We start from the raw sequence: 27,377 nt of genomic DNA, 5'->3' as shown, positions 1-27,377 counted from the left end.
ATAGGACAGAAAAACCAACAAGCCATAACAAGTGGAACCTAAGCACAGCTTGTCTGCAGCCTTGCTCAGCATGCAGGGGAGCACTTGGACAGGAACCCATCCCATTTCAAATACTTTGCGATTATAGTAGATTTAAAGTCATATAACCAACCAAACTAAACTTCCTGAACTTCAGATACGTACACATTTATCTAATGAGGCTGCAAAACCCTACTGGCATCGCCAATCTAATTCATAAATGTGTGTCAGTCTGAAACCTCTCGGTTCATTTCCGACTTCCAAAGGGCGTTAACAGCATTAGAGACCAAAATGCCTCTGGACGCAATTGGATAGGTAATGAAACATGACCTACAACCACTCGGAGCATCAAAAGATGCAGCACTGAGTGACACCAGCAGTTGGGACGGTGCTTAGTGCGTTTTGAAGCAGGAAAACAATTGCAAACCTTCTCAAATTACAGCTAACCACTAGACTACAATGCCTTTTTGGAAACAATTTACGCAGCTGAAAAATAAGCAATACGGTAACAGAATCTTGTTTCACATGTGATCAGTGCTGCCTAGTTTGACCGTTTGATCTGAGTTTGGTTTGCTGGATGGAGAACAGCAGCTCTGTTGGTAACGCTCCTTTGGAAGTCACGATCTTAAACCTGCCCAACATGAGATGATCGGTTGTGATTGACTTCCCCAGGATCTGGCTGGCTGAAAATCTGTCTGAAAGGGCGAGTGGGGTCAAACCGACCTACCGGAGCAAATGAAACATGAGCTCTGCAGATTTGTCTCAGGTTATCAAAACCCTGCCTCAATGCTACAATTGTCCCACATAGCAGTGTTTGTCTAACTGGACTCATAACACTTTCAAGCCTATTAAATCCACAGACAAACAAACTAAAGTGCTGGGCTTTAAATTGGGAAAATCTTAAATGTAATGATACTTGTCTGATAGAAAAAGAGGCAAGAGGAAAGACACTGTCCCACAAAAGGAGAGGCAGCAAGGGCAATATGTGATTCCACTGCCGACCCTTTATTCTCTCCAAGATCAGAATATAAATCTACATCTCAAATATAGATTTGTAACTATGGCTGTTAACATTAATGTCTTCCTCTACGTATGCGAACATTAAACTCACTTGATTTACATACAGTATATCTCTGCTTACAGCAGTTCCTTCTTTCTTGCCAGCATGCTAATGTATCCGCTTTGACCCATCCATCACACCGTGCTTCCTGCAGTAAAACTGCAACCTTGCTGCTTTGAAAATAGTTTCCAAACATTCTTAAATAGATACATACATTTAAAAAAAACAAGAATAACAAAGAGGATACTGCCGTGCCTAAGTTGTGTCTCTCCATTTACAGTGACCCGTAAACAGGTAGGTGCTGGCATTTGGCATGAGCTGACCGAAGAGCCATTATGCTGGTTCCCTGTATCTTTTCTAAAACAATATTTTCTCAAAACAACCACACGTGAACATGCACCATGTCACCATCTGTATTACTGCAAAAATATAACTGTTAAACCATCAGTCTAGAGCCTATACATTTTAGTTTATGGATTCAAGATTCAAGATTCAAGAAGCTTTATTTATCCAGAGGGAAATTATTTTGCAACAGTTTCAATACAAAGGTGGAAAAGGATCAGAGTAACAATAAGCATAAAACATAAATCAAATCAAAATAAAGCTAACATCAGATAAATCAAGCAATGAACTAAGTGTGACAGAGTGCAACAGACATCGTGGTTAAGCGTAGGTTTATACAATATACAATAATACGCACCGTGCAGTTTAGCAGCAGATTGAAATGAAAGAAGTACAAACTAATAAGTGAGAAGGAGCGATAAGTTATAAGTGTTAAAAATGTTAAAAATGTAGCAGCATGTCCTACAGAACTAAGTGACAGTAAACCACAGTGAAATGTAGATAGTTACAGTACCATTAATAAATAAATAAAGTGATGTAGTGGTGAAACTTAAACTTCCCCCAGTCAGATGTGACAGTGCCTCTCCTTAGAATCATAAAACAGGTTTCGGGCTGAAATTGTCACACCATAATATAACACAATATGATGTTGTCATAGTTGTGCTGACCATGCTGCACACATTTAGAACAATAAAAAAAAAGGAATTGCTTTTTATGGAGGACTATCGCTGCTATGATATTGACACAAGAGGTGACACACTTCCTGCGTAGCCACTGACCTTGTACTGGATCAGGGGCTGGTCTCCACAGAGGAACTCCAGACAGTTGCTGACCCTCAGCACGTACTGGCCCCGCCACGCCTCCTCCTCAGGGCCGTGGGTGGTCAGCCACTTCTTCACGGCCATCTCCATCAGCTCAGAGGGGATGCAGGATGGTGGCACCTTCAGACTGGCTGAGTCCTGCATGACAAGACAGGAAAGCAGAGACAAGAGGGATTGGATCAAGTGTTGACCAGTGCTCAAACCTCAAACCGTAACCATTGGGAAACCATATCTGGACTAAGACCAAGTCACATACACAGGTATTTTTGAAAACAGGTTTTTCTGCTTCTTTGCTCTCAAAACCAAAAAATGACACAAGCACGCTTTGAAAAACATCCCTGTTCAAATGAAAGTTGGCAATATGGCACTAACTCAGAAGCTTTAAAAAGCTATTACAGGAAGGCTCCCTGGCTGCAATTACAGTACGTATTGATCGCTGCGTGCAAAGTTGTGTGCCTCAATGTAAACCTGTAAAAACTCCTGTTAGCAGTTAGAACCAGCCCTACAGTATATTGGCCACGTCACCCATTGCATGAAATGTCATTTGGGACGCCTTACAAACAAGATCCCTGCGAACACTGAACACACACAAGCCAGAAAATCTAGAAACAAACAAAAAACAAACTCTTTTAGTGACCTAAAAAGTAGTAAGTGCGTGGACAAGGCCTCGATGACCTGATGGCATCCTTGCCTGTGGATCATATAATATGTTTATAGATTGTAGTAGGGAAGAGAAAGAGAAGACACTGATGCACATGAACATACAGAGCTTGATGTACAATCCCATACATACATATCGCTCACACAGCTTAAAAAAGCCCGTATAAGCAACACACACACACACACGCACGCACGCACGCACACACGCACGCACACACGCACGCGCACACACACACAAGCTCGCTGCTTCATCTTATTTATAGCTCTGATACTATCGGAGATGGAATTTTAATTTCCTGGAGCTCTAATGAATGTCAGCCATTAATAATTCACAACACATAAAGGCCATTACTTACCAGAGGTTAAACCAAGAAACGATTTGTGTGACTAAAAAATTGCCCTGGAGGAGACGTGTTCAAAGTATGAATTTTAAAAATGCTCTTTGTCTGAAATCAGGAATGATGCCTGAGAAGTTTTAACCCCAGCTACATTAAGGTGGAAATACAAAACCGACAGAACGGAGAGATCCTGAAAGTGTTTTTTAACATTTTTAAAACTTTCTATAACATGTTTTTTTTATATTATTTGCTGAAATTGCCATGGACCTCTGCCACCACCTACTGCTCCCTGTCTGCTCCTGATGGCTTCTGCTAAATACTGAATACAGAAACTCAGCACTGATCAAACGTGAATCAATACTTTTGCTGTACTGCCTATGATAAGTGTACCGTTCACTGTACCTTTTAGCTGTTAACCTAGAATGTTTGTGACCAAGTTGAGCCAAAACCAAGCACCGCCCACCAACTATCTCATGTAACAGCTTAACAGTACGCTAAAATACATTTTCGAAAACACTTTGTACGAGAAATAGGCTATACAGTAACACACTCTTTTTTTATAGAAGCTTACTGACTTCAGCTTTAAAGTTAGATGCTAATGCAGTGAGGGGGAAGACCAGGGTTGAGCTATATAATCTTAATGATATCACTAAAAGCAAGGTTCACACTGAACCTTTGTCATATTCACCTCAGAACAATAAACCGCACCGCCACACTTCCTGTCTATACTGTGGCTTATTGTGTCTGACCTCCCAAACAAGACTTCCTGCCAGTGTTCACCTGAGCGCAGTGGCACAGATGGCCCGTCTTTGTGCATGTGCATGCGCGTCTGTGATGTTGATCAAGGCTGATATACACAGGTCTGGAGGGACGCCACCATCTGTTTTATAATTAAATAACATTATTTCTATCACAGACGCAAAAAAGGAAAGACACAGAGAGACAGAGACAGATGGAAGGAGACGGTCAGAGAGTTCAGAGGAGGAGAGAGAAAGAGAGGCTCGTTTTAATCAGTGCTCGTGTCCCTTGAGCTGACGCGCTAATGTGTATGTGTCCGGGAGGAGAGCATCATTTCGCTGATGGTTTTGACCCACTTAGTGATGTCACATGACTTGCTAGTTGGGCTCAGTCACATGACTATTGTGGAGCTGCCAAACTGTGAGCAACAGTGCATGTGCCTACGCTGGTGGAGTCACATGGACACTTTTGCAACTCAAACAAGGTGGTTTTGTCTGCTGTAGCGGTGCAGGAATTCACACTGTTATTCTGAGTTTCTTATTAATGTAAAGTTGTTGTACAGGCAGCACGTCGTGGGTTGGGCTAACAGGTTTTTAAATGGATTTTATTGTATGAAAATGATGCAGATGATGAATACAGACAACAGACAATAGCATTACACAATTTTAGCAACTGCTCGCTTTCCACCCAGAAGTACATCCCTTAAAGGATAATGTAATTAATCATTAATATTAAAACTTTTATTCTAATGATTATGCAAACAGATACAAACTCAAATAACCCTGAATCCTAACCCCAGAGCCAGACTGCACAAGTGTCTACACCAGTTGCTTCTGAGGCGCTGGATATATTCTCACTGTATCTTAAATAAACCACTAATACACCGCTATAAGGTTTCAGCCTATCAAGCACTGGAGTACAGACTCTCACCTGAGACTGGTCAAAGTGGATAGTGACTTTCAGGTCAGCCAGCCGGTCATTGAGCCCATCGGTGAGGGGCTCCAGTTGCGGGGAGAAGCAGGCCTGCAGCCACTCTGTACACGTCATCATCTGGACTTGTTGCATCCTCTCTTCACTGAGACGAAACATCTTACTGCGAAAGTCCTTCACCTCCTGGTCATTTATGGCATCGAGTTCATGGAGACCTAGTGGTTGTAGGTAGAGGACATTGTCACAGCTTTGCTATATAGTAGGATATATCATGTAAGATTGTCACAATACCAGAATTATGAACATTTCTTTATAATAATAATTTCTTAAGAGACAAGTATGTAACCTCCCTAATCAGTGTTTTTATCATGTGAACACGATGTGAAGTTCAAAGAGCTGTCGAGTAGGAAACTGTATATTGAACAACGCGGGCTTCAGCGGTCATTAAACATGCACAAACACCTGTCCAACACTTGATGCCAGACATATGCACCTAGAAACACTGAATGTGTAACGTGCTATAAGCAGCAGGCTCTCATGGGATTAAAGCAGAGCCTCTTTATATTCACACTAGTTCCAAATGCCAGAGGTTTGAACTGCTGTTTGTCTGATCATACTTTATCTCTCTGCTCCCTGTAGAGCTTTTGTTCTCGATATTTTTATCAAAAGGGTGCTGCACAATAGTCCCTTGGTAATGAAAACAACATGTTGACATTTCAAGCCATTTAACATTCATATGGCCCTCAGGATTCAAAGAAGGGCCGTGGACCACATTAGCTGCATTGTTTGAGTGTGCAATCCCGTAAATAGTTTGTTACTGTGCTCAGCACAAGGTTAGGTGTGTGTGTGTGTGTGTGTGTCTGTGGGACTATCCAGAAGTGCCTGGGGGGTTCTTTTTGAAAACACCACTTTACTCTATGAAGAAAAGATCATGTTAGACCAACATGGAGCCAGGAATGGAGAATATCAATATCCTCTGAGTCTCCTTCATCCACACTCTGAGCCCCTTTCTTTACATCTTTGCCTTTCTTCATCTGAAGAGATCTGTTGTGACCTTTTTAATTCAACCAACAGTCCAAAGACAAATAACAAAGCAATACAACTTCACATCTGAGAAAATGGAAGAAGGAGATGTTTGGCATTTTCGCCTAAAGAAGAGACTAAAACGATGTTATCAATCATCAAAATAGTTACACAGCAATCAATCAACTCATTTTCTATTTTGTATCAAGAAGTAAGAAAGACTTTTGTCCTCTTATGCATGAATAAATATTCTGATTTATAACAAATGTTTAATAACCTCAGAGGACTTGGCTTTTCTACCTTGCTGATTGATCTTCTCTGCTCCTCTAAAGAGCCTAATCTTCACCAGAGATAATATAAAGTGACAGGTGATGGAAGACATGTCAGGAAGACGTCCAGTCTATCCTCACACTTCTCTATCAGACAGGAGGGCCACTGATAGGAGCCAGCTGCAGATGGGCCTCGATGTCTGTGGTGAATGTGCTGAGTAGGCGGGATACTTAGCGTACTGGAAGAGGTGCTTAAGGCTTGTTGTGTATGTTTGGAAAGATTTACTGTCTCGCTTACCAGCCCTAAAGTGCCTTTCTTTATTGGGAAAGTCAAACAGGAACAGCACACGAATCAATCAGGGAGGGAGTTATGTGTGCGAGAGCTTGTATGATAGTCTGCCACTTGTATTAAATGGAAAGTCTTAAAAAGGGATGTCGTCTTACCCTTGCCAATGAGCACGCCGATTTTGGAGTCCAGCAGGCGCTCTGCTCGGCCGCAGTTGCGCGTCACCAGCTTGAGGACCGGCAGGAAAGGTCGAACGTCGCACAGCCGGCGAGTTTCGTCCTCCAGTTCTTCGTGCACGGCCTCCTGGCTGACACACTCGAACATGTGGCTCTCCATCTCGCCCAAGGAGGGAAACAGTGGGAACGACTGGGCCTGCTTCCATAAGAGCTGGAATGGAAGAAGAAGATTTGGGGTTTTACTGAAGTGCTTCTGCACTTCAAAACCACAGGGAGCATTTTTATCATCTCCAGTTAATCTAAAGGAATTACTCAGAATGTGTGAACCCAGAAGAAACTGCATCCTTATTTTTTGTCACAATGTATACATGAGACTGAGGCTCATTCCATCTTCTCAACCCATACAGGACCATCACAGTGCTTTGAATGGAGTTAAACCGTAAATAACCTGAGCAGTCAAGAGCTGTTTTCTCATAGCAGACGCCTTTAGCCTAATAAGAACAACATAGCATCATGATGTCATATGTTGACGAAAATGTATGTGTTATGATCAGGAACAAACATGACTCACGGCCACATGACGCAGCTTCTGGGTGAACCAATCAGGATGTGACTGATACGCATCACCGGCCAATCCTGGTGTGATTCATATCCCAGTGCAGCCACAGCATGATCACAGGGTTGGGTGTCGGGTTGAATGTGTTGGTGATGACGTTGTAAAGCTATGCTGTAGCATAAAGGGAACAGGACACATTCGCCCTCCAAACAAATATCTTCTTCTCCAGGAAAACTCGTGATGTTGATATGTTGATCATATCTCGGAAATGACTTCCCAAACAAACCTGCCTGAGACAAATATTGCCATGCTAATCTGCATTTGTGATGATGTTATCGTTTCCCATAAGTCTTCAACCAGTTATACATGGAAAATGTATATTGAGCAAAAATGTCCATCAGTTCCACAAAACAATTTAAAAACAGTTGGCTTTACTTGTGTTTATTAGTATGAATGAAATGCAGTAATTCATAAGCTCTTCTTAGATTCTTGATAACTCTGGAAGGCCTGCATGCCCCTCCTGGCTATCCTCAGAAAGCATTTATTCAGCGTTCTTACAGTGTAATACAAAAGTGTTTATAATGACTAGGGCTGCCCCCAAATCTGGTCGACCAAAAAATAATTTATCGATTGGTTGCAGGAAAAAAAACAAACTTTTGGAGCCGTTTCTTGTCAAAATTAAGTGAAAATCCATGACTGAAGGCTGGAGGGCTTTTAATTTGAAGGGCCAAATACAGGAAGTCGTGACACTAACACACTGTCAGTGGTTTTTTGTTTTAAAAAGGCTGGCAGGTCCCTGCAGGACATTGCGGTTAGACAGTTAATAATGAATAGCCAATCATGTCGGGAAAAACATCGAAAATATGGGCCATATAAAATATGACCCCAAAAAGGTCACACGGAAACTTTGCAAGAAAAACTTCGCCTGTCCCTCGTCCACGACGAACATGACCTCCCACCTTAACATGTAAGTGACGTTAGCCTAGCCTAGCCTAGCTATCTGCCGATGGTCCGACAGCCTCCTTGCTGATTTTTTCTGACACATTCATAATTGGAATAATAAAAAAGTTGCCGGTGCCATTAACAGGCAGCAGGCTTGTATAGCGCGGCTGTGCGCACTTGTAAAATAGTGATTATTAATTATGTTGAAGTATATTATTCAGTTGCTGAGGCTATACTTTTGGGGGTTGATTAGTCGACTAATCGCTCTAAATGAGGACAGTTTATCAAAGTTGTCAGTGGGCAAAATGCTAACTCAGTCCCAGCAGAAAGGTTTTGTCTTTGACACTTGCACTACCGTCTATTCAAAAAAAATAAAATCCTTATGCATGTAGGCGTATTTGCTCTGCGATAGACTGGCATCCTGTCCATGGTGTACCCCGCCTCACGCCCGATGTCAGCTGGGATCGGCTCCACCCCGACAGGGACAAGCGGTTGAAGATGAATGAATGAATGTAGGCTTTTTCCTCTGTACAAAGCTCACACTGAACTGTGACTCCTAAACCAGGCAAGAACCGAACTGTGATACTTGTGTATCTTTACACCCCATAGATAGGCCTGCACATTAAAGCCCCTTTCAAACATGCAGTCTTTCCCATGAAGTGTGTGGGGATATTTCCTGCATGTGTGAATGGGATCAGGGATCTATATCCAGGGAAATCTGTACCACCAGTGTCCCACCTCAAGTGCGCACTGCCATGGCAAGGCTGGAAAAGGTGCAAGGTGGGCATAAATCTGAATGTGGCTGCAAGAGTGAAAAGAGAAAACCACTAGTGATGCCTCAAATAAGTCATTTATGAGAAACTATGTGTGAAAGGGGCTTTAGTGCGATGAGCTTAAAGGCCTGAACATGGGCTGAGATCTGCCTCGTTTCATACTTCCAGGGAAAACAAACAAAAGTATCTTTAGTCCCATTACAGGGCTGATAAAGCCAGAAGTGATTTCTAGAAAATGTCAGGGAGATGTACTGTACACACACACACACACAGTGCCTGACTTGTTCCTTTGCTATTCAGAACAACGTCCTCAGGCTTGATATAATATTGCATGTCTGGGGAAAACATGAGGTTGTGCATCGATGCAGGTCATGTTCTTGACGGTGATATAAATATAAAAGAATGCTAAATGCTCATTAGCTGTAAGTGGGTTATCCAGGAGTAACTTGACAAATAGAAAGGCTGTACGTGTAATGAAATCTAATATAACAGCCTTAACACAGATGGTAATAAATACTAACCTAAAACCTATTTTTTAATTATTTGAACTGATTCAACTCAAAAGTAACAAACTACATTTGATTGGACAGCGTTTCTCTGTCTCTTTCGATACAGTGCAGTTGAATAAAGCTATTGTATTTCACTACCTTACATTGAACAGGTGTTACCATTTTCTGCTCAATCTGTGTCGTTGAAATCAATACTTAAATCCCGTCATACTGTAAAGGCCATAACGCCCACATGCGAACAGTAAAATCATTTCAAACACATTTACAGTAAAACTTTGAGCCACTTTCTGAACAAGTTCCTTAAGAAGTTCTGAGAGAGACATCGAGACTGTGACTTCTGACCTCTTCTCCGCAGAATTAGCTGCAGTCACACATGATGTCATGAGCTATTTGTGTGTTGAAAGCAACTCACAAACAAAAAACACACAGCCAACCTCAACAACCATCTGTCAGAACAGGTATTAGATAATGTCTAGCTGTCCAGCTGTGTGACTGTGTATACTTGTAAATATGTGTGTGGGCTGTGGACTGTTTTTCCATATTATTCAATTAGACGCCAAACCGAGAGGCATATGAATACAATAACATGACATCAGGATACACAACAAGCACATAAATAATCTGAATGTCCTTGAAGTGTGTTGAAAGTTGATTTTTATTCGAATCTGTTAATTATCTGTTAGATGAAATGACCTCCCCTCAGCAGCAACGTTAAGTACAACCGGTGCGTAGAAATCCCATTTCAGCCCAAACCTGTGCCACTCACCAGCTTGATGTGCTGAATGGTGGCCTCGCGTGGAACGTCCATCTGGATGTAGATACCGGTGGGCAGCAGAAAGTCCACAGTGATCTGATCCAGAGCGTGGCCGGCCAGAGGCGAGTGGGCCGCCCATATGTCCAGGAGGTCTGTCATGGCAGGAGGCATGGCAATGGGCACCACACACCACCTCAACCATAAGGACCTGGAGGGACAGGGGAGAGAGAAACAGATCACACAGATTAGACCCAGGAAAAACCGGCATGGCCATTTTTAAAGGAGTTCCTTGACCGAGATATTTGAACCTTTTTTAAATGATTATTTTTTACAGTGAAGGTTGATCGAAAATGGAGAGGTAGAGAGAGAGAGGTAGAGGTAGAGAGAGAGAGAGAGCGTGACATGCAGTAAAGGCCCACAGGTCGGAGTCAAAGCGAGGATTTAGCCTCTGTACATGGGCCCACTTTACCAATGAGCTAGTGGGCGTCCAAACAGTGATATTTTTTAATAACCACCAGGGTTAGGGTGGCGATGCCCAACCCTAGACATGGCCCTAGGCAAATTCATGGCCTCTGTATCGTGATACATACTGTGTTGTGTGGTTGTAGGCAATAACCAGTCTTAGAGGAGTGAATGACAGCTGAGGTTAGAGCGCGGACAAAATACTATCAGAACTAATAGTAAACATTAGTTACAAATGACACCATAAGTTATGAGTCACAATGAACTAGTCGTGAACATCTTACGATCACATGTTGTCTTGGCAGAATAATGATAACTTTCCTGGAAATCTTGCAGCTCAGGGGGGTAGAAAGCCCTTAGGCCTCAAAGCTAACTCAGTGGTTAGCCCAATTCAAGCCTAGTTTGACAATCAACATAAGTGTGAATTGAAATCACACAGCTGAGATGTCAAGCATGGATCCTATCAATGCATGATGTAAAGGACATAGTTTGAAGAAAACTTTTCCAGAAGATTTGTTGATAGAAAGTAAAATTATGGCTATGCAAACATGGCATCCTTGTGATGTTTCTTTTAAACCACATGCAGGCTCTTTTTCTTTCATGCTTCTTAAAAACAAAGTTGACAAGTGCAATTGATCCAGTGTCACTATGTCCCTTGAGGGCAGCACTGTGCCGAGTCCTGTAGGAGGCCGGTGGCTTTAACTTGGGCGAGGGCCAGTGCTCAGAGGAATGCCCACTAAGCAAACAGAACAAAAGGTCAGCCTGCCCTCCCCTCATCTGACAATCTGGTCCCCCTGGCAGAGAACAAACACACACACACAAAGAAAACACTCAACTTTATAGATGGTTTATACATGCATTAAAATGCATGTCAAATATACAAATGCACCATGTATGCCGCCCCTGAACACACACGAAAACATAGAACGACTGCTGCTAAGGTAATTATCAAGTATGGCCGGAGGGGGGTGGGCCTGCCACAGTTCCTCTCTACACGTTCAAGAGAGGCTATTTCTGTCCGCCAGTGAGACACGCACAAGGCTCAAAATTCAGTGCATGCAATGTAACACAATAACCATGCAATTCAAGGATAAACAGCAAACGCACACATTTGGACATATGAAGCTCATGCGTGTTAACTGCAGGGAGTTCCACTGAGCTGCAGTAAAGTGGCTTCCCAGCTGCTGGTGTAAAAACAGCCCACAGCCTGGTTTCCATTTGGGCTCGTGCCTCAACCACAGCTGTACCGTCACACCACTTCCACCTGCCGTTTTCTCTCATTACCTAGTCCTCAAGTGGCCTAGGACATTAACTCTTCCACTAGGCCACAGGTCCATCTCCATTTTCGTCTCAATTCCGCCCATTAAAAATGACAGCCCTGATTGCCTCTAATGGTCTTTCACCTCTATGTTAAGTGCTCGAGCTACCAGCAGATGAGCCGTTGTCATGCCACGTGCCTGTGGATGGTGCAGTATCGGTTGTACGTTTGGAGCCACGATCTCAGACGCTTTACATTATCAGCCAGGCGAATGGAAGCAATCTTGTGTGTTTGTGTGCTGTTCAAACTGTAGATTCCTCCTTGATCACCTCTTAAAGAGACTTTGCTGTTACTGCATGTGATACGGGGTAACACATACATAATCAGGTCAACACAACCATGCATATTATACTACATAATAATGTTTATGTACTCAAAAACAAACTGACACACAAAGGCTCTTCCAGGAGACAGGAAGAAAATAAACAACAGCGCAAAAAAACAGTCAAATGAACGATTACAAGGCAGACAATGGTGAGCCTGTAATGTAACAAAGGTGCAGAGTTACACACATGAAAAGAAACATGACACCCAGCATGTCTGTCTGACGCGTTCACAACACTGGCTGCTCAGGGGCGGATGAACAAACGCACGTACCTGCACGTCTGCGTACAGACGCATTAAATACGGGTGACGTTTTCACACCAGACAGCTGTCTCATCCTGCTGTGATGCAGATAAACTGAGCCTCCCTCTCAGAATCAGAACCAGAAATACTTTAATAATCCCCGGGGGGAATTATTTTTTATTACAAAACTCCAGATTTACAAACAACAAATATTATGCACACTCACACACACACACTCTGTATATACGCAGGTGAGCAGGGTTATTGAGGATGCGGTGGCAGACAGCCAGAGGTCTGCTGCGAGGTCAGGTTTCAGCGGGGCGGATCAGAGGGGAACAAGTAGGTTTGCAAGATCAGGGAGAAAACGAGAGTTTCATGTGACAACAAACAGAAGAGCCTGCAGGGATCTGTCCAGTTAGCCGGCATTAATGGCAGAGGTAAACAATGTATCACTACGGAGGCTCCAGGTCACAGCTCCCAGGCGCACACTGATGACTGTTTGTGCTTGAAGGTGCAGAAATACGACCCCATTGCATACGCTTTGCCCGTTTTCTGTGCGGACCGAGGGAGATTATATAATATTAACGGTTACAAAAACAACTTTGATTCAATGCATTCGTTGAAATTTGGGGTCTAGAGTTTCAGTCATTATTGCGTCAAATGAGCCCTTGCTTGTGTCCTTTGACAAACTCAAAATATGTGCCTGGGGCGGAGAAAAAAAAGAAAGCTGTTATCTGTTCATCATCTTTGAATCCTCATGTCTGATCAACTATCTGCAAATGCACCAGACAGGGGGTGTGTCAGTACATCAAAGGTCACAGGGTTCGACAATAACTGGTGCCAGGTTGAAATTGTAAACCAATGCTTGTCTACTTTGAGACATATTTTTGTTATATTTTTTTTGTTATATATAACAATAAAGATATTGACAGCAAACATCTAAACATACACCCCTAAATAAATATATTTTTAATGTGTGCAGTATTGCGTTATGTGATATTTAAATAATGCTGGTTTTCGACTAACCACGCTAACATCGCAAACAATTGTGCAAATTGATTCAACTGACGAAAAACCAGATGAATCAGAACAAACAAAAGGGAAATTTTTCCATTTTTTGGTTTTCGTCATTTTTTGATTATTATGCTGACATAACTGCATAGTATCCTAATTACTCAAAATAAATAGTGACTAAAAGTAGCAACAGTGTTTTTCGGTGACAGGAAGCTAATGCTAACTTTTAAAAGTTAGTTGAGCCCTGGGTTGGTAGATCAGAAGGAAGCACACCTCAGGGGGAAACTCATCTCATCTCATCTTCAACCTCTTATCCGGGGGCAGCAGCTTTAGCAGGGGACCCCAAACTTCCCTTTCCCGGGCCACATTAACCAGCTCTAACTGGGGGATCCCGAGGCACCCCCAGGCCAGTGTGGAGATCTAATCTCTCCACCTGGTCCTGGGTCTTCCCCGAGGCCTCCTCCCAGCTGGACGTGCCTGGAACACCTCCCTAGGGAGGCGCCCAGGGGGCATCCTTACTAGATGCCCGAACCACCTCAACTGGCTCCTTTCAACGCAAAGGAGCAGCGGCTGTACTCCAAGGGGAAAACTGGTTTGGTTAAAATGGCATTCACTTCCAAAAACGTGTATGAGAACACAGAACAACATAACCTCCGACACTGCGACCATGCCAGCCACAAACTCCAACCCCAGATGAAGTTTGACAAAGCAAATGTCTGTTTATGACGCTTCGTTCCTCTGAACCAGTGACAGTGACATGTTGTGAAGGCTTCCATGCCCAGATGCATTTATGGTTATTTAAACACTGGTGTTACTCAGCACTCTCTTTCTAAAGCGCTCTCTGTCCCACAGTAAGAGGCCTGTGAGGCTCTCTACAATGGAGTGTGTGTCCCCACATCTGGGTGCAACTGATTGAGAAAGAAGGGCCACCATAGTGTGTGTACGTGTGTGTGTGTGTGTGTGTGTGTGTGTGTGTGTAAAAGGTCATGCCTGGTGATTAAGGGTCCTGTGACACATTTTCTTCCACACTGTGCTAAAAATAAAGTTCACAAAGAGGACCCAAGACCTCCTCACCTCCCCTCCACAAACACTGTACTCCTGTAAATGAGTACGGAGACCTACACACAGGCCATACTGAGACTGCCTGTGTCAGCGTTTCCACCTCTAGATAAGAAAAGTGTGTGTGTGTATGTGTGTAACATTTTATAAAGAGGCTGCAATTTGTCCTTTAGTAGACACTTCCTCAGTGGGTTACTCATATCACTAAACAAGAAACCTCTTTTAATTCATAGTTCTGAAATTATTCAATTTGATGAGTCGATGGAGACAACATTTAACAACAACATATGACAAAGATTCTCTGGTTATATCTTGTGAAACTGTGAGGATTGGTTGAACTATACGCACAACAACAACAACAAATGTAAGTTTGATCATTTAATAGGCTCTCTGATTGCTGCAAGTCCATTCCGCTTCAGTCAACCAGGGGGAACTCATATATTTATGATTACCTAATTTAAGATTGTTTGTTTTTCACTAAAAAGGTGAGTGTCCCATCTCTGATAAAATCAAAATAGTTTTTAAACCAGTGTGTTTTAGTGTCATTTTAAGAGTTCTAAGTGTATTTTGATGATCATCAGGATAATATCATAAATCACTTAATCCATTATTTTGACCAGGATAATCCTGCCATGAAGTTTTCGCCCTATGTCTAATCCATACACCTTTTTACGCTTTGATTTTTTTTTCTTTAATCTTTGCTGCATCCTGCTATTTAACAACTATTTCTTGCTTTGGTGCCCTATTTCCTCCACAGGTTAAGGTTTCACCTGAGGTTACCGATCAAACTGTCATCTTTGTGTCGTTTCCTGCAGGAAATAGATGCATGATGCTCAGGAGTGTGATGAGGAAGCGTTTGGAAAACCAATTCTCTATTACAAAAAATATTCTCACAGCCACTAGGGAACAAATTATCTTCATGAATACTGTATCTGAGAGGAAGCGTGAATGAGGTGATTGAGTGGGAGCATGTGTGAGTGGGAGCATGTGTGAGTGGGAGCATGTGTGAGTGGGAGCATGTGTGTATTTTTGTGTTTGTGTGTGTGTGTGTGAACCAACCACATCCGGACAGCTAGCACTGTTCCATCATCACACTAACCGCTTCCAGTGACAGAGTGGCACATGTCCACTTCTCAGACAGGAAGCGATGATACCAGACAGGAAATGAGTGACAAACAACAATCAAAGCAAAATTCCCCTACGAGTCATTCATAAAAGACTGATGAACGCTGAATCACAGGCTGTTTTTTTTTCTTTTTCCTGAAGAGTTATTTTAATGTTGTTTACTGTATACAAGACAGCACGATTATCAACTTAAGTACAAAGAGATAAAATACCTTCTGTGCACGACACGTCTGTTTATGCACATAAGAGAGTCAAACAGAATCTATAGCACACCGTATTAGTGTGTGTCTCTTGGGATATGAAAGGATAATTCCAACAGATTTGGTTCATTATGGCAGGAAAAGGATCAGTGCTTCTATCACAAATGTGTTCTTACTGAAAGTAGAATTTTAGAGGCAGGGCTGCAGATAAAGTGCAAGCTAAGAAGAGAGCAAACGTGCCCCGGGTAGCAGACATTGAAGATGACTGCCATCATTGCCACCAGTGGCAACCGCTCTTTAACAAATAATAAATTAGGCACAGCAAAATGTGCAGCCCGAAATACATACATCTCATCTTCAACCGCTTATCCGGAGTCGGGTCGCGGGGACAGCAGCTCTAGCAGGGGACCCCAAACTTCCCCACACTTCAAAATACATACATTCTTAGCAACGTTTGTTAGTGATATTTCTATTGTTTAAAAATTGAACCTGAATCTTACAAAGCGGCACAAACATTTAAAAGGCAAGGGCAAAGGAAATTAGGTTGTTTAACTCATCAACAACAACAGAAACATAGAATTCTGTTGAGTTACTGTAATCACAGTATCTTACTATATAAGACTCAAAATATAAGATGACTAAAAATGGCAACAATAGTTACACCCAAAAGTTGAAACTTGGTTAGTACTTAAAAAAAAACAACCTGTGTTGAGCCCTGTCTGCACAAACTTTTTCAACTTGCACATACTCTTGGCCCTTGGGACTCCACTTGGAGCGGAGAGAAACTGAAAAGTAACAGAAAACACAATCAAAGTCTGTCACACAGACGTGAACACACACACCCTTACCAAATTGAAATGTACGCTGCGACTCTAACTACTGTATCTTCAGCTGCACAATAACACACGGGCTATTTCCGGAGAATAAACAGGCAATGTTAAAACACAGTCACATTTTTCCGTGAATGTTATTTGTGGAAGATGTGAATACAGGTGGTGGAAGCTCTCTCCGCCCTCTACTGCCTCCCATCTGTATTTCCAACTATCTTTTCTTTTCCTTCAGGAATGTTCTTTGTTCTCCTGACTGGGCGCCGGAGTTTGTCTCTGCTCATCTCTCTAGTATGTCAGCTGTCTCCATTCCAGGCTGACGGCTGACTCAGTACAGATGGTCAGCCCGGCCATCTCGTTGTTATTAGGTGGATGGAAGATGTGCTCAGTTTCACCGAGCACCACAGTGACATCATATTCAGAACGGCCACTTTGAAAAACAAGATTACTGTATGACCTGTTATTTTAACTGAGGCGTTTTGTGCTGACGAGGCCAAACTTTCAACTGTATGAAAACGTATAGGATTACAAGTCACCTGCAACCAAAGTCACATTTGTTACGTGACCACTAATCCACTGTGACACTAATAATCATATCATGGGAATTGTTACATCACAGGCAGGAAAAAAAGATCACGTATCAGCACCGATCTCTTGAGACCGCTGTGGACCAACACATCAAAGCACCTCTATCCGTGACATTGTAATGAGACGCTGCACAGATAGATTGTGACAGTGCAGGTCTACGTTGTTACTATATCAGGTTTGAATGACATTAGGGCGGTCTAATGTGCACTCCTTGCCATCTATTTGTGCATGTGCATCAGCAGGCCAGGTCACTCGGTTCGTGCAGCCATCAGCTGAGTGGAGGAGGGTTGGAGCGAGACAGACTGAGGGGGATAAGAAGGGGAAGAGCAACGGAAACAGATCCTTTTCCATGCACACCGCAGATTGCTTTTAGAGCAATGCATAATCCCACAAACAAAACTCACTAATGACAATAAAGATGCAGTGTCTGTGTGTGTGTGCGCACTGCAGCTGTTAATATACACTTGTAGAGGACTCTCTGTGCATGTATGCAAACTGTAAATGTGTGCGCAATAGAGGCAGACAGACATTTTGGTTGGCTGATATTGGCCTATCACAGACATATCAGTATCAGCGTATGTATCTTCGAATATGTGCCAATATGAAAACAAACTTTTTTACAGAACAGTAGCTCAGTACATAGGTGACTTGGCTGGGAACAGGAGGGTCGCAGGTTTGAGTCCCTGTGTGTTCTTCTATTATATAGCTGTTTATTTTTATTTTGTATGTATTCTTTAATTAGACGGTCAGCAATTGGCTGATACTGAACATGCAGTACTATTTCGTCATTTCATTTATTTAAATGGTCACAATTGATATTGAACATCATGTCGCTATTTATATTGCTTTTATTTATTCTATCATGAAAAAAAAGCATTGTATGCATAATGATAAAAGAATATTGTTAAATAAAGTTATTGGTTTAGGAAAGCAGTCTTCCGAGTACCTTTGCAGAGTCGTATCGGTGCAAAATCGGTACACAAGCCACGTGGGAAAGATCTATTTTAATTCCAGCTGAATTTCCCGCCGAAAATCGTTATCGAAAAAACCCACATCAGTTGGATCCTAGGTGCTCATAATTTTCTTGGAAATAAGTCATTTTGTAAAAAAAAATGATAAAAAAAGACTAGTGGGGAACTTACCCGTAGGCAAGGCAAGTCCGTTTGTATAGCACGAATCATACATAATGCATCAATCAAGTGTCAACAGGCAGATGCTGAACTCCCACAAAGTAGTGAAATTATGCCTCAATGTTGCCAGGGAACATTTTGGGAGCAGTGAGTGTTTGTTACCTGTGGGATGCAAAGTAAGGTGAGGACAGGGCTAGGACTAGAGGGAGCAAAAGAGTAGTGTATGACCATACACTACACATATGAGACAATAACAATACTGTTGCATTAGTTATTATGGTAATGTGCCTCATTTGTTGTAAAGAATATCAATTAGTTGACAGTAAAATATTGCACAATGCAAGGTGCAAGTACAATGATTAGCATTAACAAGTGGTAATCATATTGTTGATGATTCAAGAGTAACTCGATATGATGTGGATGTTAATTGCTATGCAGACTGTCTGCATAATAAAGGCGGATTATGAGTTCTGTTTATTAGCCTCCATCTCTGTGAGGAAGAGGGTGAGAGAGTTGGGGGTGTGAGTGTGTGTGTGTGTGTGTGTGTGTGTGTGTGTGTGTGTGTGTGTGTGGGGTTGGGGGGCAAGTGTGATGTTCCCTTTACACAAGACAAGTGAGGAGAAGCACGCAGGCTACACACAGAGACAAATATATACGCAGCGCTAGCATGCATCTCTCCATGACTCAACCGGCAGACTTTTCACACCTCCCTCAGAGATGAGAAGGAAAGAGGGGATGAGAGGACGAAGCAAGATGATTGAAGAAAGGGGGATTAGGGGATAAAAAGCCCCTTTCTAGAAGGGAACAAGGGAAGCAAATGAGAAACCGATGATCTTAACACACAGGTGAAGTGCAAAATGTGAGGTCATGATTGAAGCGAAACAAGAATAAAAAGTTGAAAACAGCCCGGAGGGAAGTGACAGAGGGGAAGAAAAACAGACATCATTTGTGACGGATAAAGAGAGAGAAAGATAAGAGAAAAGAAGGGAGACGGAGAAGCAAAGCGTGATACAATGTGTGACTGTAGTGCGTGGACCGGACTGGCTGGTTGTCCACAATAGGCCTCTGTTTTTGGCAAGTGTGTGTTTGTGTGTGTACGTGCGTGCCAGTGAGGACAGTCCCGTGCCCTGCACAAACACTGCCCTTGTTTTGCCCTTGCCCCCCTTAACCCTCACAACATTTCTCTCTCAGACACACACATACACACACATACACACACACAAAGCCCCACCAGCGTGGTCTCACAGACCGATACACACACTGAGCTCCAGAAAAAAAAAACACACAGGCTTGAGGGGGCAACAGGGTCACATGGTGCTGGTCACAGTGCCCCCCCAACAAACAAACAATAAACAACCAAACTCACATGATTTAATGTGTTTTTGCAGAGTGAGATCTGTAGCTTTAGGCGGCTTACTTACACCTTTGGTATCTTTACACACACGGCCACAAGGGCAAACGCCTCGGCACATGCAAATTAGCTGCTTTTTTAGTCAAAGCACTACTGATTAAACAGTATATATACACACACACACACACACACACCAACCTTTCTGACAGGCCTGCAAGCGAAGCACGCTCACATAGCTGATGTTGACCGTACCGTTACTAAAAAGCCACGGGCTATGCAAACTCTTATCACAACCATGTATCATTATTCAAAGCAAGCTTGCACACAAACACTGCAGGCACGAGGAAGCCTTGCAGGAAATACAATAATCCCACAAAGGCAAAGTTTGCCTTGCCAATCTGATTCTGTGAAACAGGAAATGAAAATGCACGGGCGTACGCACACAGGTGGTGGGACAAAATACCGATACAGCAGTATATCGGATCACTTCCTCTTGCGATTATCGAGACACTGGTGGCGAATATTGATGTCATTAATGCTAGAAATGCATTCATTTATTCATTTTTTCTGTTTTCTAAACTATATACAGTATAGATATATATTATATGCAAGTCATTTTACATTGGGATTATGACACAGGGACATGAAGAAGTTGCAGTCACTCTGTGTGTGTTTAAGAGGTATGAAGCTATAACTCTATGCACTTTGTTGTACATTGTTTCATCTCTCATTGTTTCGCCTGGCAAGCAGCGTCCAGAGCAAACCGAGTCTCGTTCAAGACCATAATAACAAAAAAGGTGTGTGATTTTCAATGCTAATATAGTTACCATGGAGACAGAATGGATCTTTAAACAAGATTAGTCGATCTTAACATCAAACTAATCAATGCAGACAATTTAGGCGACTTCTGTACAACTAATCCTGAAGCAGCAGCCGGAACAACTTGACCAGTTCTCGATAGCCAAGTCCAAGACAACGCAGAGTCCGACAAGGCAGGAGACAGAAACAAGTGCAAGACTTAGGAAAAGTGGACTCGAGCCTGGACTCAAAACCAAGCCTGAACTCAAGTACTACAGTCCTGATGTCCTGGCTCCCAAATGGATGAACGAGCTCCCCATTGACATTCGGAGGGCAGAAAATCTACGCTTCTTCCGCAGCAGGCAAAAGACACATCTCTTTCGACTGCACGTTGGCTAAGAAGATGATTAAAATAAAATAAAATAAACACTTATATGTAGCACTCTATGGATCGGCTTATTTGAAGCTACCACACTGACTTAAAAACGTGCTCTGCTGGTTTGTAATGTAATGATGATTCCCATCCCTAATCCACGCACACCACTACTAATATCTTCTATTTTTTCTGCTCTGGGCAATTAATAAAATGCAAGTTGTTTATTTTTTTAACCAAAAATCAAACATACTCTCCTATAAATACACTTAATGTCATCAAAACAAAAAGAGAAGATCTATTTTAATACTATATTATGGGCTACTTCCTTGTTTCTTCTCTTTAAAAGAAATATCTGGAGCAGTGGGGGCCGAGTTCCACCCTCCTTCGCCTCAGCATCCAACGGTCACAGACGATGTGCAGCTTGAGTGTATGTGGCCGGCATGTGGTTCGGCTTGTTTTGATGTCGAGTAGGACCGTGTACTAACAGCTGCTCCGTGAGCATGACATGAGGATTAGCTTTTGTTCCATTTGACACAAGAGGCTTCTTTTTTTAAAGAACAGAGGAAGCTCTCCTTGGAAACTCTGACTAAGAGGAAACAATGATCGGCTATCATTAGGGGTGAACACGTGGACATGTTTTTCCTTTCTTGAGGTCAATTTATTTTCCATTGAAGACAACAGTCAACAGCTTATGAGTACGTCAACGTCTTCACTTATCACTCAGCAGCTCAATCCGATGATATCAAAAGATGCTGCAAACACTGAAAAAGCCGAATAATATAGTAAATGTTTACGACTACAGCTGCAACTACAGATTATTTTGTTGATATATTTATCCATTGATCCACAAAATGTCAGATATTAGTAAGAAAGTGATCAACACAACATCCGAAAACCCAAAGTGACATCTTGTAACAGCTTCTTTTGTCCAAACGATCCAAAACTCCAACTACATCGTAGAAGATTTGGAAAAAATACTTTGATCGATCGATTAACCTAAGTCATTTTTCATGCAAAGATGGCAGAATATGCTTTTTTTCAGTCTCTCAACTATGGAGATTTCCTGCTTTTCTTCATTTATAGCAAATAACCTGAATATCTTAGGGTTTTGGACGGACAAATCAGGATGTTTAAAGACATCTCTTTGGATTTAGAGAAACTGGGATGGACATTTTTCAATATTTTCTAGTATTTTACAAACCCATTCATCGATTAATCAAGAAAATAATCATCGGATTAATGGATAATAAAAAATAATCATTCGTCAAAGCTCTATTTTCTAATTGATTGGTCTAATACAGAGGTTTTCAAAATCTGTATAGAGGCAGCGGTACCGTCATTTACAACCACAATGAAGGAGTCTGTTAGAAGCATGTGGAAAAACAAGTTCACAACAGGACAACGGAGCTGATTGGGGTCGTTTGAGGGCACTGCCGGATGCACAACTCACTTCAATGAGATTCTTTAAAAGTGGGAATTGATTCAAATAAAAAAATCCCAGCATGTCACCCGCAGCCTCCACGGGACCACAACTGCTGATTAGATTGTGGAACAGTACAAAGCCAAAAATAACACTGGGCTGTCGTGAATGTAGCAGGGATGGCTCCCACACATGCTGCGGATTTTTCAGTATTGGTCTCAGCGTCGTGCCAAACTATCATTTATCTCCCCCGTAGACAAAGGGACACACATTGGCACAGTGACACAAGACTGGAAACGGGAGATGTTGCTTGGCTCCGGCTGTCATCTCGCTATAAAGGTGACTGGGTTGCTGGGAACACTTAGCTGCGGTTAATGACACGCTGATGTCCGCCTCTCCGGTTTATTCATCCATCCATCTGTCTAGGCAGCTAGACTCAACATGCACCGCCCTGCCGCAGCATCCTTTTCTGTTTAACTATTAATACTGCGCACACGAGGCAAAGCTATCCACAAGAATCAAATACACAAACATCTCATTACACAGCAAACCGAAACAGTTTTGTAGTATGCACGTAAACTACCTCTTTCTTTTTTTACGCTCTGTCTAAAACGAGTTAACTGTAGCAGTATATGTTCTATTGTCCAGCTGACACAGGCTAATCTAATTATAAACAACCTCTGTAATACCTCGGGGTAGCAAGGTCAGTGCCATGAAGGATAATGCCACCCAAACACACTCCAAAGAATGAGCCCAAGGGCAGGGCTTCCTAGGATTGTGGGAGTCAAAGAGTTTCAACACACTGCTGCACGGTAATATCAAAATTAAGAGAGAAAACTCAAGACTTAATTTCTAGGGGGAAAAAAAATCAGTCAGCACAGACATTCCTCATTTGTCTTATGAGAAGCTATGTGATGATCTTACAGTGCTATTAAAACGTCTTCTTCTCGTGGGTGATATACAACAGTGTCGGTGGGAAGATTGCCGGAGACAGAACATGGCACAATAATTGGATCAGGCCATTTTTCCACATCTGAGTAGGAGTGACGGAAGGAGGAAGACAAACAGAGAGCGCAGGTGGGAGGCCTCTCTGCTGATTATTGGCGGTTATTGGCCACCGGAGCTGATTGACGGCAGGAAATGTGTTTTTTTATGCTCCTAGATGTCAAAGCTGCACCTGCACTGCTGTAAATAATTGAGGAGGAGGAGGTAGTAAAGACGAAGAGTTCCTGCAGCTGGCACGCATGCCATTGCGGTGAAGATCGGCAGGAAATAAAACAGACAATCAGAGTCGGATATCTGTCCCGGTGTGTTTCGATCAGGGCTGCAAAACGACTATTTTCACTATTAATTAATCTGTTGATGAATTTAACTAATCGTTCAATTTACCAATCATATAAAGTGTCAGCAAATAATGAAAAATCGCCATCGCAACTTACAAAAGATGGTTGTTTTATCCGACAACAGTTCCAAGTTGAAAAGGTATTCAGTTTATTGTCACAGAAGAGTAAAAAAAAAAAAGACCAACAATTCCGTCAATCATTGGGCTGTCCTGTGATCAAATAAATACTTAGGGCGCACTCTCACTGTCCTTCTGCACCACGCTCCGGGCTTTAGGGTACTTGTCCCCAATCTGCAGTGAACACTCCACCTCCGCGAACCTTTCGCCGCCATTGTTGTTGTTGTTAAATGCCCACGCATGGTCCCTCCTTCTATTTTCTATGTCCGAACAGGCCCACATAAAGGACGTCAGAACCGCCGTAGGCCTCGTGCTGGGGCTCTACAAAAGCCCACCTCTCTCAGGCGGGCCATGGACGGCCTGCTGTCCACAGTTATGCGTGGAGCGGGTGCAGTCACACTGCTCAAACGCACAAGGCTTTAGCTGAAAAAACTCAGCTAAAGTGAGTCGACTTTAGCTGAAAAAGTCGACTCACACCAGAGATGGGCTCATAAGTTTCTAGAAAATAAGCCATTAAGCAGGAGAAAAGCCCAACAATAACGACTAATACTCTAAGACACTAATCTACTAAGAGAGGGCTGAACTGACTATTTGTTTTAGCTCTACTATGCTATGCAAGTGCAAACTATTCTGCACTTGATGAGCTGCAGGCTCACCCACTCCACTTGTGACAACCAGGGCTGGAGCGACAAATTGGGTCAGTAGTACTGAGAGTGCCAACGTTAAGTACTTGCATGGTTAATTTTACATTTGCCGTTCATCCAATCGCCACATCTGCTCTAAAAAAAAAACGTCCTGTTCACCAGCTCACTGGAAAGAACTGGAGCCAAGAGAGGTACAAGCAATAAGATGATAACTTTCACACCACGCCTAGCTATAGTGACATGAAAAACAACAACAACAAAGGACCCATTATTTTGTTCTGTACAGACAAGTCCCACAGTAATTCAGTCAGTTAGGAGGATACATTAAAAAAATGATGCAGTGAGAGTGCATTGAGGTATCCTGACATAAAAGTGAAGCACGCTGGCGGACTTCCACGCATTCTCCGCCTGTCAGGACGAGGCCTACTCTCCTAGATTCCAGCCAAGTCAGCACTCCGCACATTCACAGACACACACACACGCACACAAACACATTACGCTTTACCTGCTGTTTCCTTAAGTGTCTTATTTCCTGTGCTTCTGCTGCTTGCTGGGGGCGTCTGGGTAGCGGCTGGGACACTGCATCTGATGGACGACAGGAGAGAGTACAGCGTTAAGGGGAGGGGGGAGCGGTTCCTTTGATTTTGCGTTCATACATAAACTGAGGGTATAACAGTTAAAGAATACGTATAAGGCAACAAATGAATGGGAAATGGTGAAAAGTGTATGATTTACCTAGGGTCATCCCCGACTAAAAATTTTCATACTCTGATCTAATTCGTCACGTCTTGCTTAGAGTCGGCTAATCGTCAAATCAAATCAAATTTTTGGGTATTTTTTGCTCGTGAAAAACCCTCTGATCCGGGGTGGCGAGCCATAGACATGAAGCAGACAGCGGCGGGTGCATGCGAGTCCAGCGCTGCACGGTCACGTGTGTCAGGCAGAGGGTTACATGTGAGTTCTGATTTCTGATAGGAGTATCTTGTTAAAAATATTTGTTGTTATAGCATAAATGTGTATTGTTTGTATCTTTCTTTGACAATAGCTGACGGTATATTTAGAACTGTAGTTTCACTTTCACAGTACTGTGTCGGATTGAACGTCTATAATGAAAAACAACAAATGGGCAAATATTCAAGTGAAATGATGCTGATGATTAAACAGTAGCAGACTTGTATTTCTACCGCCCTGATATACTGTATTTAAAGCCCAGCCAAGATGAGTTCTGACTGTGCCGGAGCCTGGATGTTACAACTTAGTCCACGAGGGGAAGGGGGTTAATCCTGCACACTAAGGAGGTCGATTAAAAGCACAAGTTATTTTCACATTTTTTGCAACAGTATTTATAAATAGGCTTATATTTACACCCAAATAGGCTAATTATCATGGTTTATTGGGAGAAACCAAGTCTCTATATCTAAAATCAGACATTGCCAGAGCCAGAATGGAATAATCCATTGGTTAATAACCCCATTTTGCGCACTTTGTGGCGATCCGACTATGAGATTGGCAGACGAATCAGGCTCCTCGGAGCGAATCGTCGAATGGTCGGCTATACGGGGTCACCCCTAGATTTAACATTTAGGGGAATTTAAAAAGAACAACACAAGTCTGCATCACATGATGTGAGAAAGTGCAGAGTGACCCTTCTGACCCCGCCCTTCTTTTCTATTCCCTCTGCCTCCTTCTTTTCTGTGATACCTAATCATTTCCCTTCCCCACAGGGTCATTGTGGAGATTAATTTAGAAATCCCTGAGAAAGCATGTTGCCTCTACAAGAATATTCATCTGCTAGGCATTTTTTTTTTATTCTTGAAAGCTAAAAACAGTAAAACTCTGAAACAACAAGCAGATGTATCTAAACAACCTAATTTGAACACCATGCGTGGAAAACAACAATGTATGAGTCATGTTTTGCAGTTCCCAACAAGCAAACAAACAAAGTGTTGCATGTAACAACCACTCATATTCACATAATCACTGTAGCCTGGTTGGAAAGTAAAGACAGCGTTTTTCAGTTGGAGTGGTAGCAAAAGGCGTCCATTGTGAAAAATAAACTTCAATCACTACTACATGAGTCACAGCTACAATGTTCTTTCATAGTCCTTTCATAAAAGTCTTCCCCTTCAGACTAAAATGAGCATCTGGCAGAATTTATGGTTAATGTATTAGAAATAACTTCAACCAGAGCAAACTAGGGGCGCACTCACACTGTCCATCCGTACCGTGCCCAAGCACGTTTCACGGCTAAAGCCTAGTATGTTTGACCAGTGTGAGTGCGGCCCGCTTGACGGCCACGGCCTGTTTGGGAAACGTGTACAAGCACAAGCGCGAGGCCTACAGCAGATTGTCATTTTATGTGCGCCTGTTTGGACATAGAAAAAAAAACGGAGGTACCATGCAGGAACATTTAAAACAATGGCGGTGAAAGGTTCACGTTGGTGTGATGCGGAGGTGGAGTGTTTACTGCAGATTTGGTCGATGAAAATATTCAAAAACAGTCGACAAGACGCACAAAAACTCAGAGGTCTATGGAAAAGATTTGGAAAAGAGGCGCATCGTGATGACGTCAATCAATGCGTGTGACGTGTTACAGCGTGATGACGTATGGACAGCAAGAAGCATTCGTGCGAGGCTCATGGAGTGTAAATACAATGGGCCTGGCCCACAGGGGGAGAGGGGGGGTGGACAAGTACCCTAAAGCACGGGGCACGGTACGGACGGACAGTGCGAGTGCGCCCTTAATTAGGTAAATAAATGATTTGTTTAGTTATTTGCCTGTCAATGTGTATATGTTCCTCGATTTTAATAGTTCACTTAATATTCCTTGTATAGATGAAAGTA

The 27,377-nt window shown here is 42.6% G+C and overlaps 1 protein-coding gene across 1 annotated transcript in view; it reads right to left on the bottom strand.

The window, feature by feature from the left end:
• Positions 1-27,377, bottom strand: part of pik3cb (phosphatidylinositol-4,5-bisphosphate 3-kinase, catalytic subunit beta) — a 57,596-nt gene that overhangs the window by 17,417 nt on the left and 12,802 nt on the right. Inside the window, exons 2-6 of the mRNA XM_083913635.1 lie at positions 25,039-25,118; positions 10,208-10,403; positions 6,644-6,872; positions 4,908-5,122; positions 2,200-2,379 (exon numbers count right to left, since the gene is read on the bottom strand). Coding sequence (XP_083769761.1) covers positions 2,200-2,379; positions 4,908-5,122; positions 6,644-6,872; positions 10,208-10,366 — 783 coding nt within the window. The 5' untranslated portion in view covers positions 10,367-10,403; positions 25,039-25,118. The remainder of the gene's footprint in view (positions 1-2,199; positions 2,380-4,907; positions 5,123-6,643; positions 6,873-10,207; positions 10,404-25,038; positions 25,119-27,377) is intronic.

Source organism: Echiichthys vipera, assembly GCF_963691815.1.
Source record: "Echiichthys vipera genome assembly, chromosome: 5".
Taxonomy (NCBI): Eukaryota; Metazoa; Chordata; class Actinopteri; order Perciformes; family Trachinidae; genus Echiichthys; species Echiichthys vipera.
This window is presented reverse-complemented; position numbering and strand designations above follow the sequence as displayed.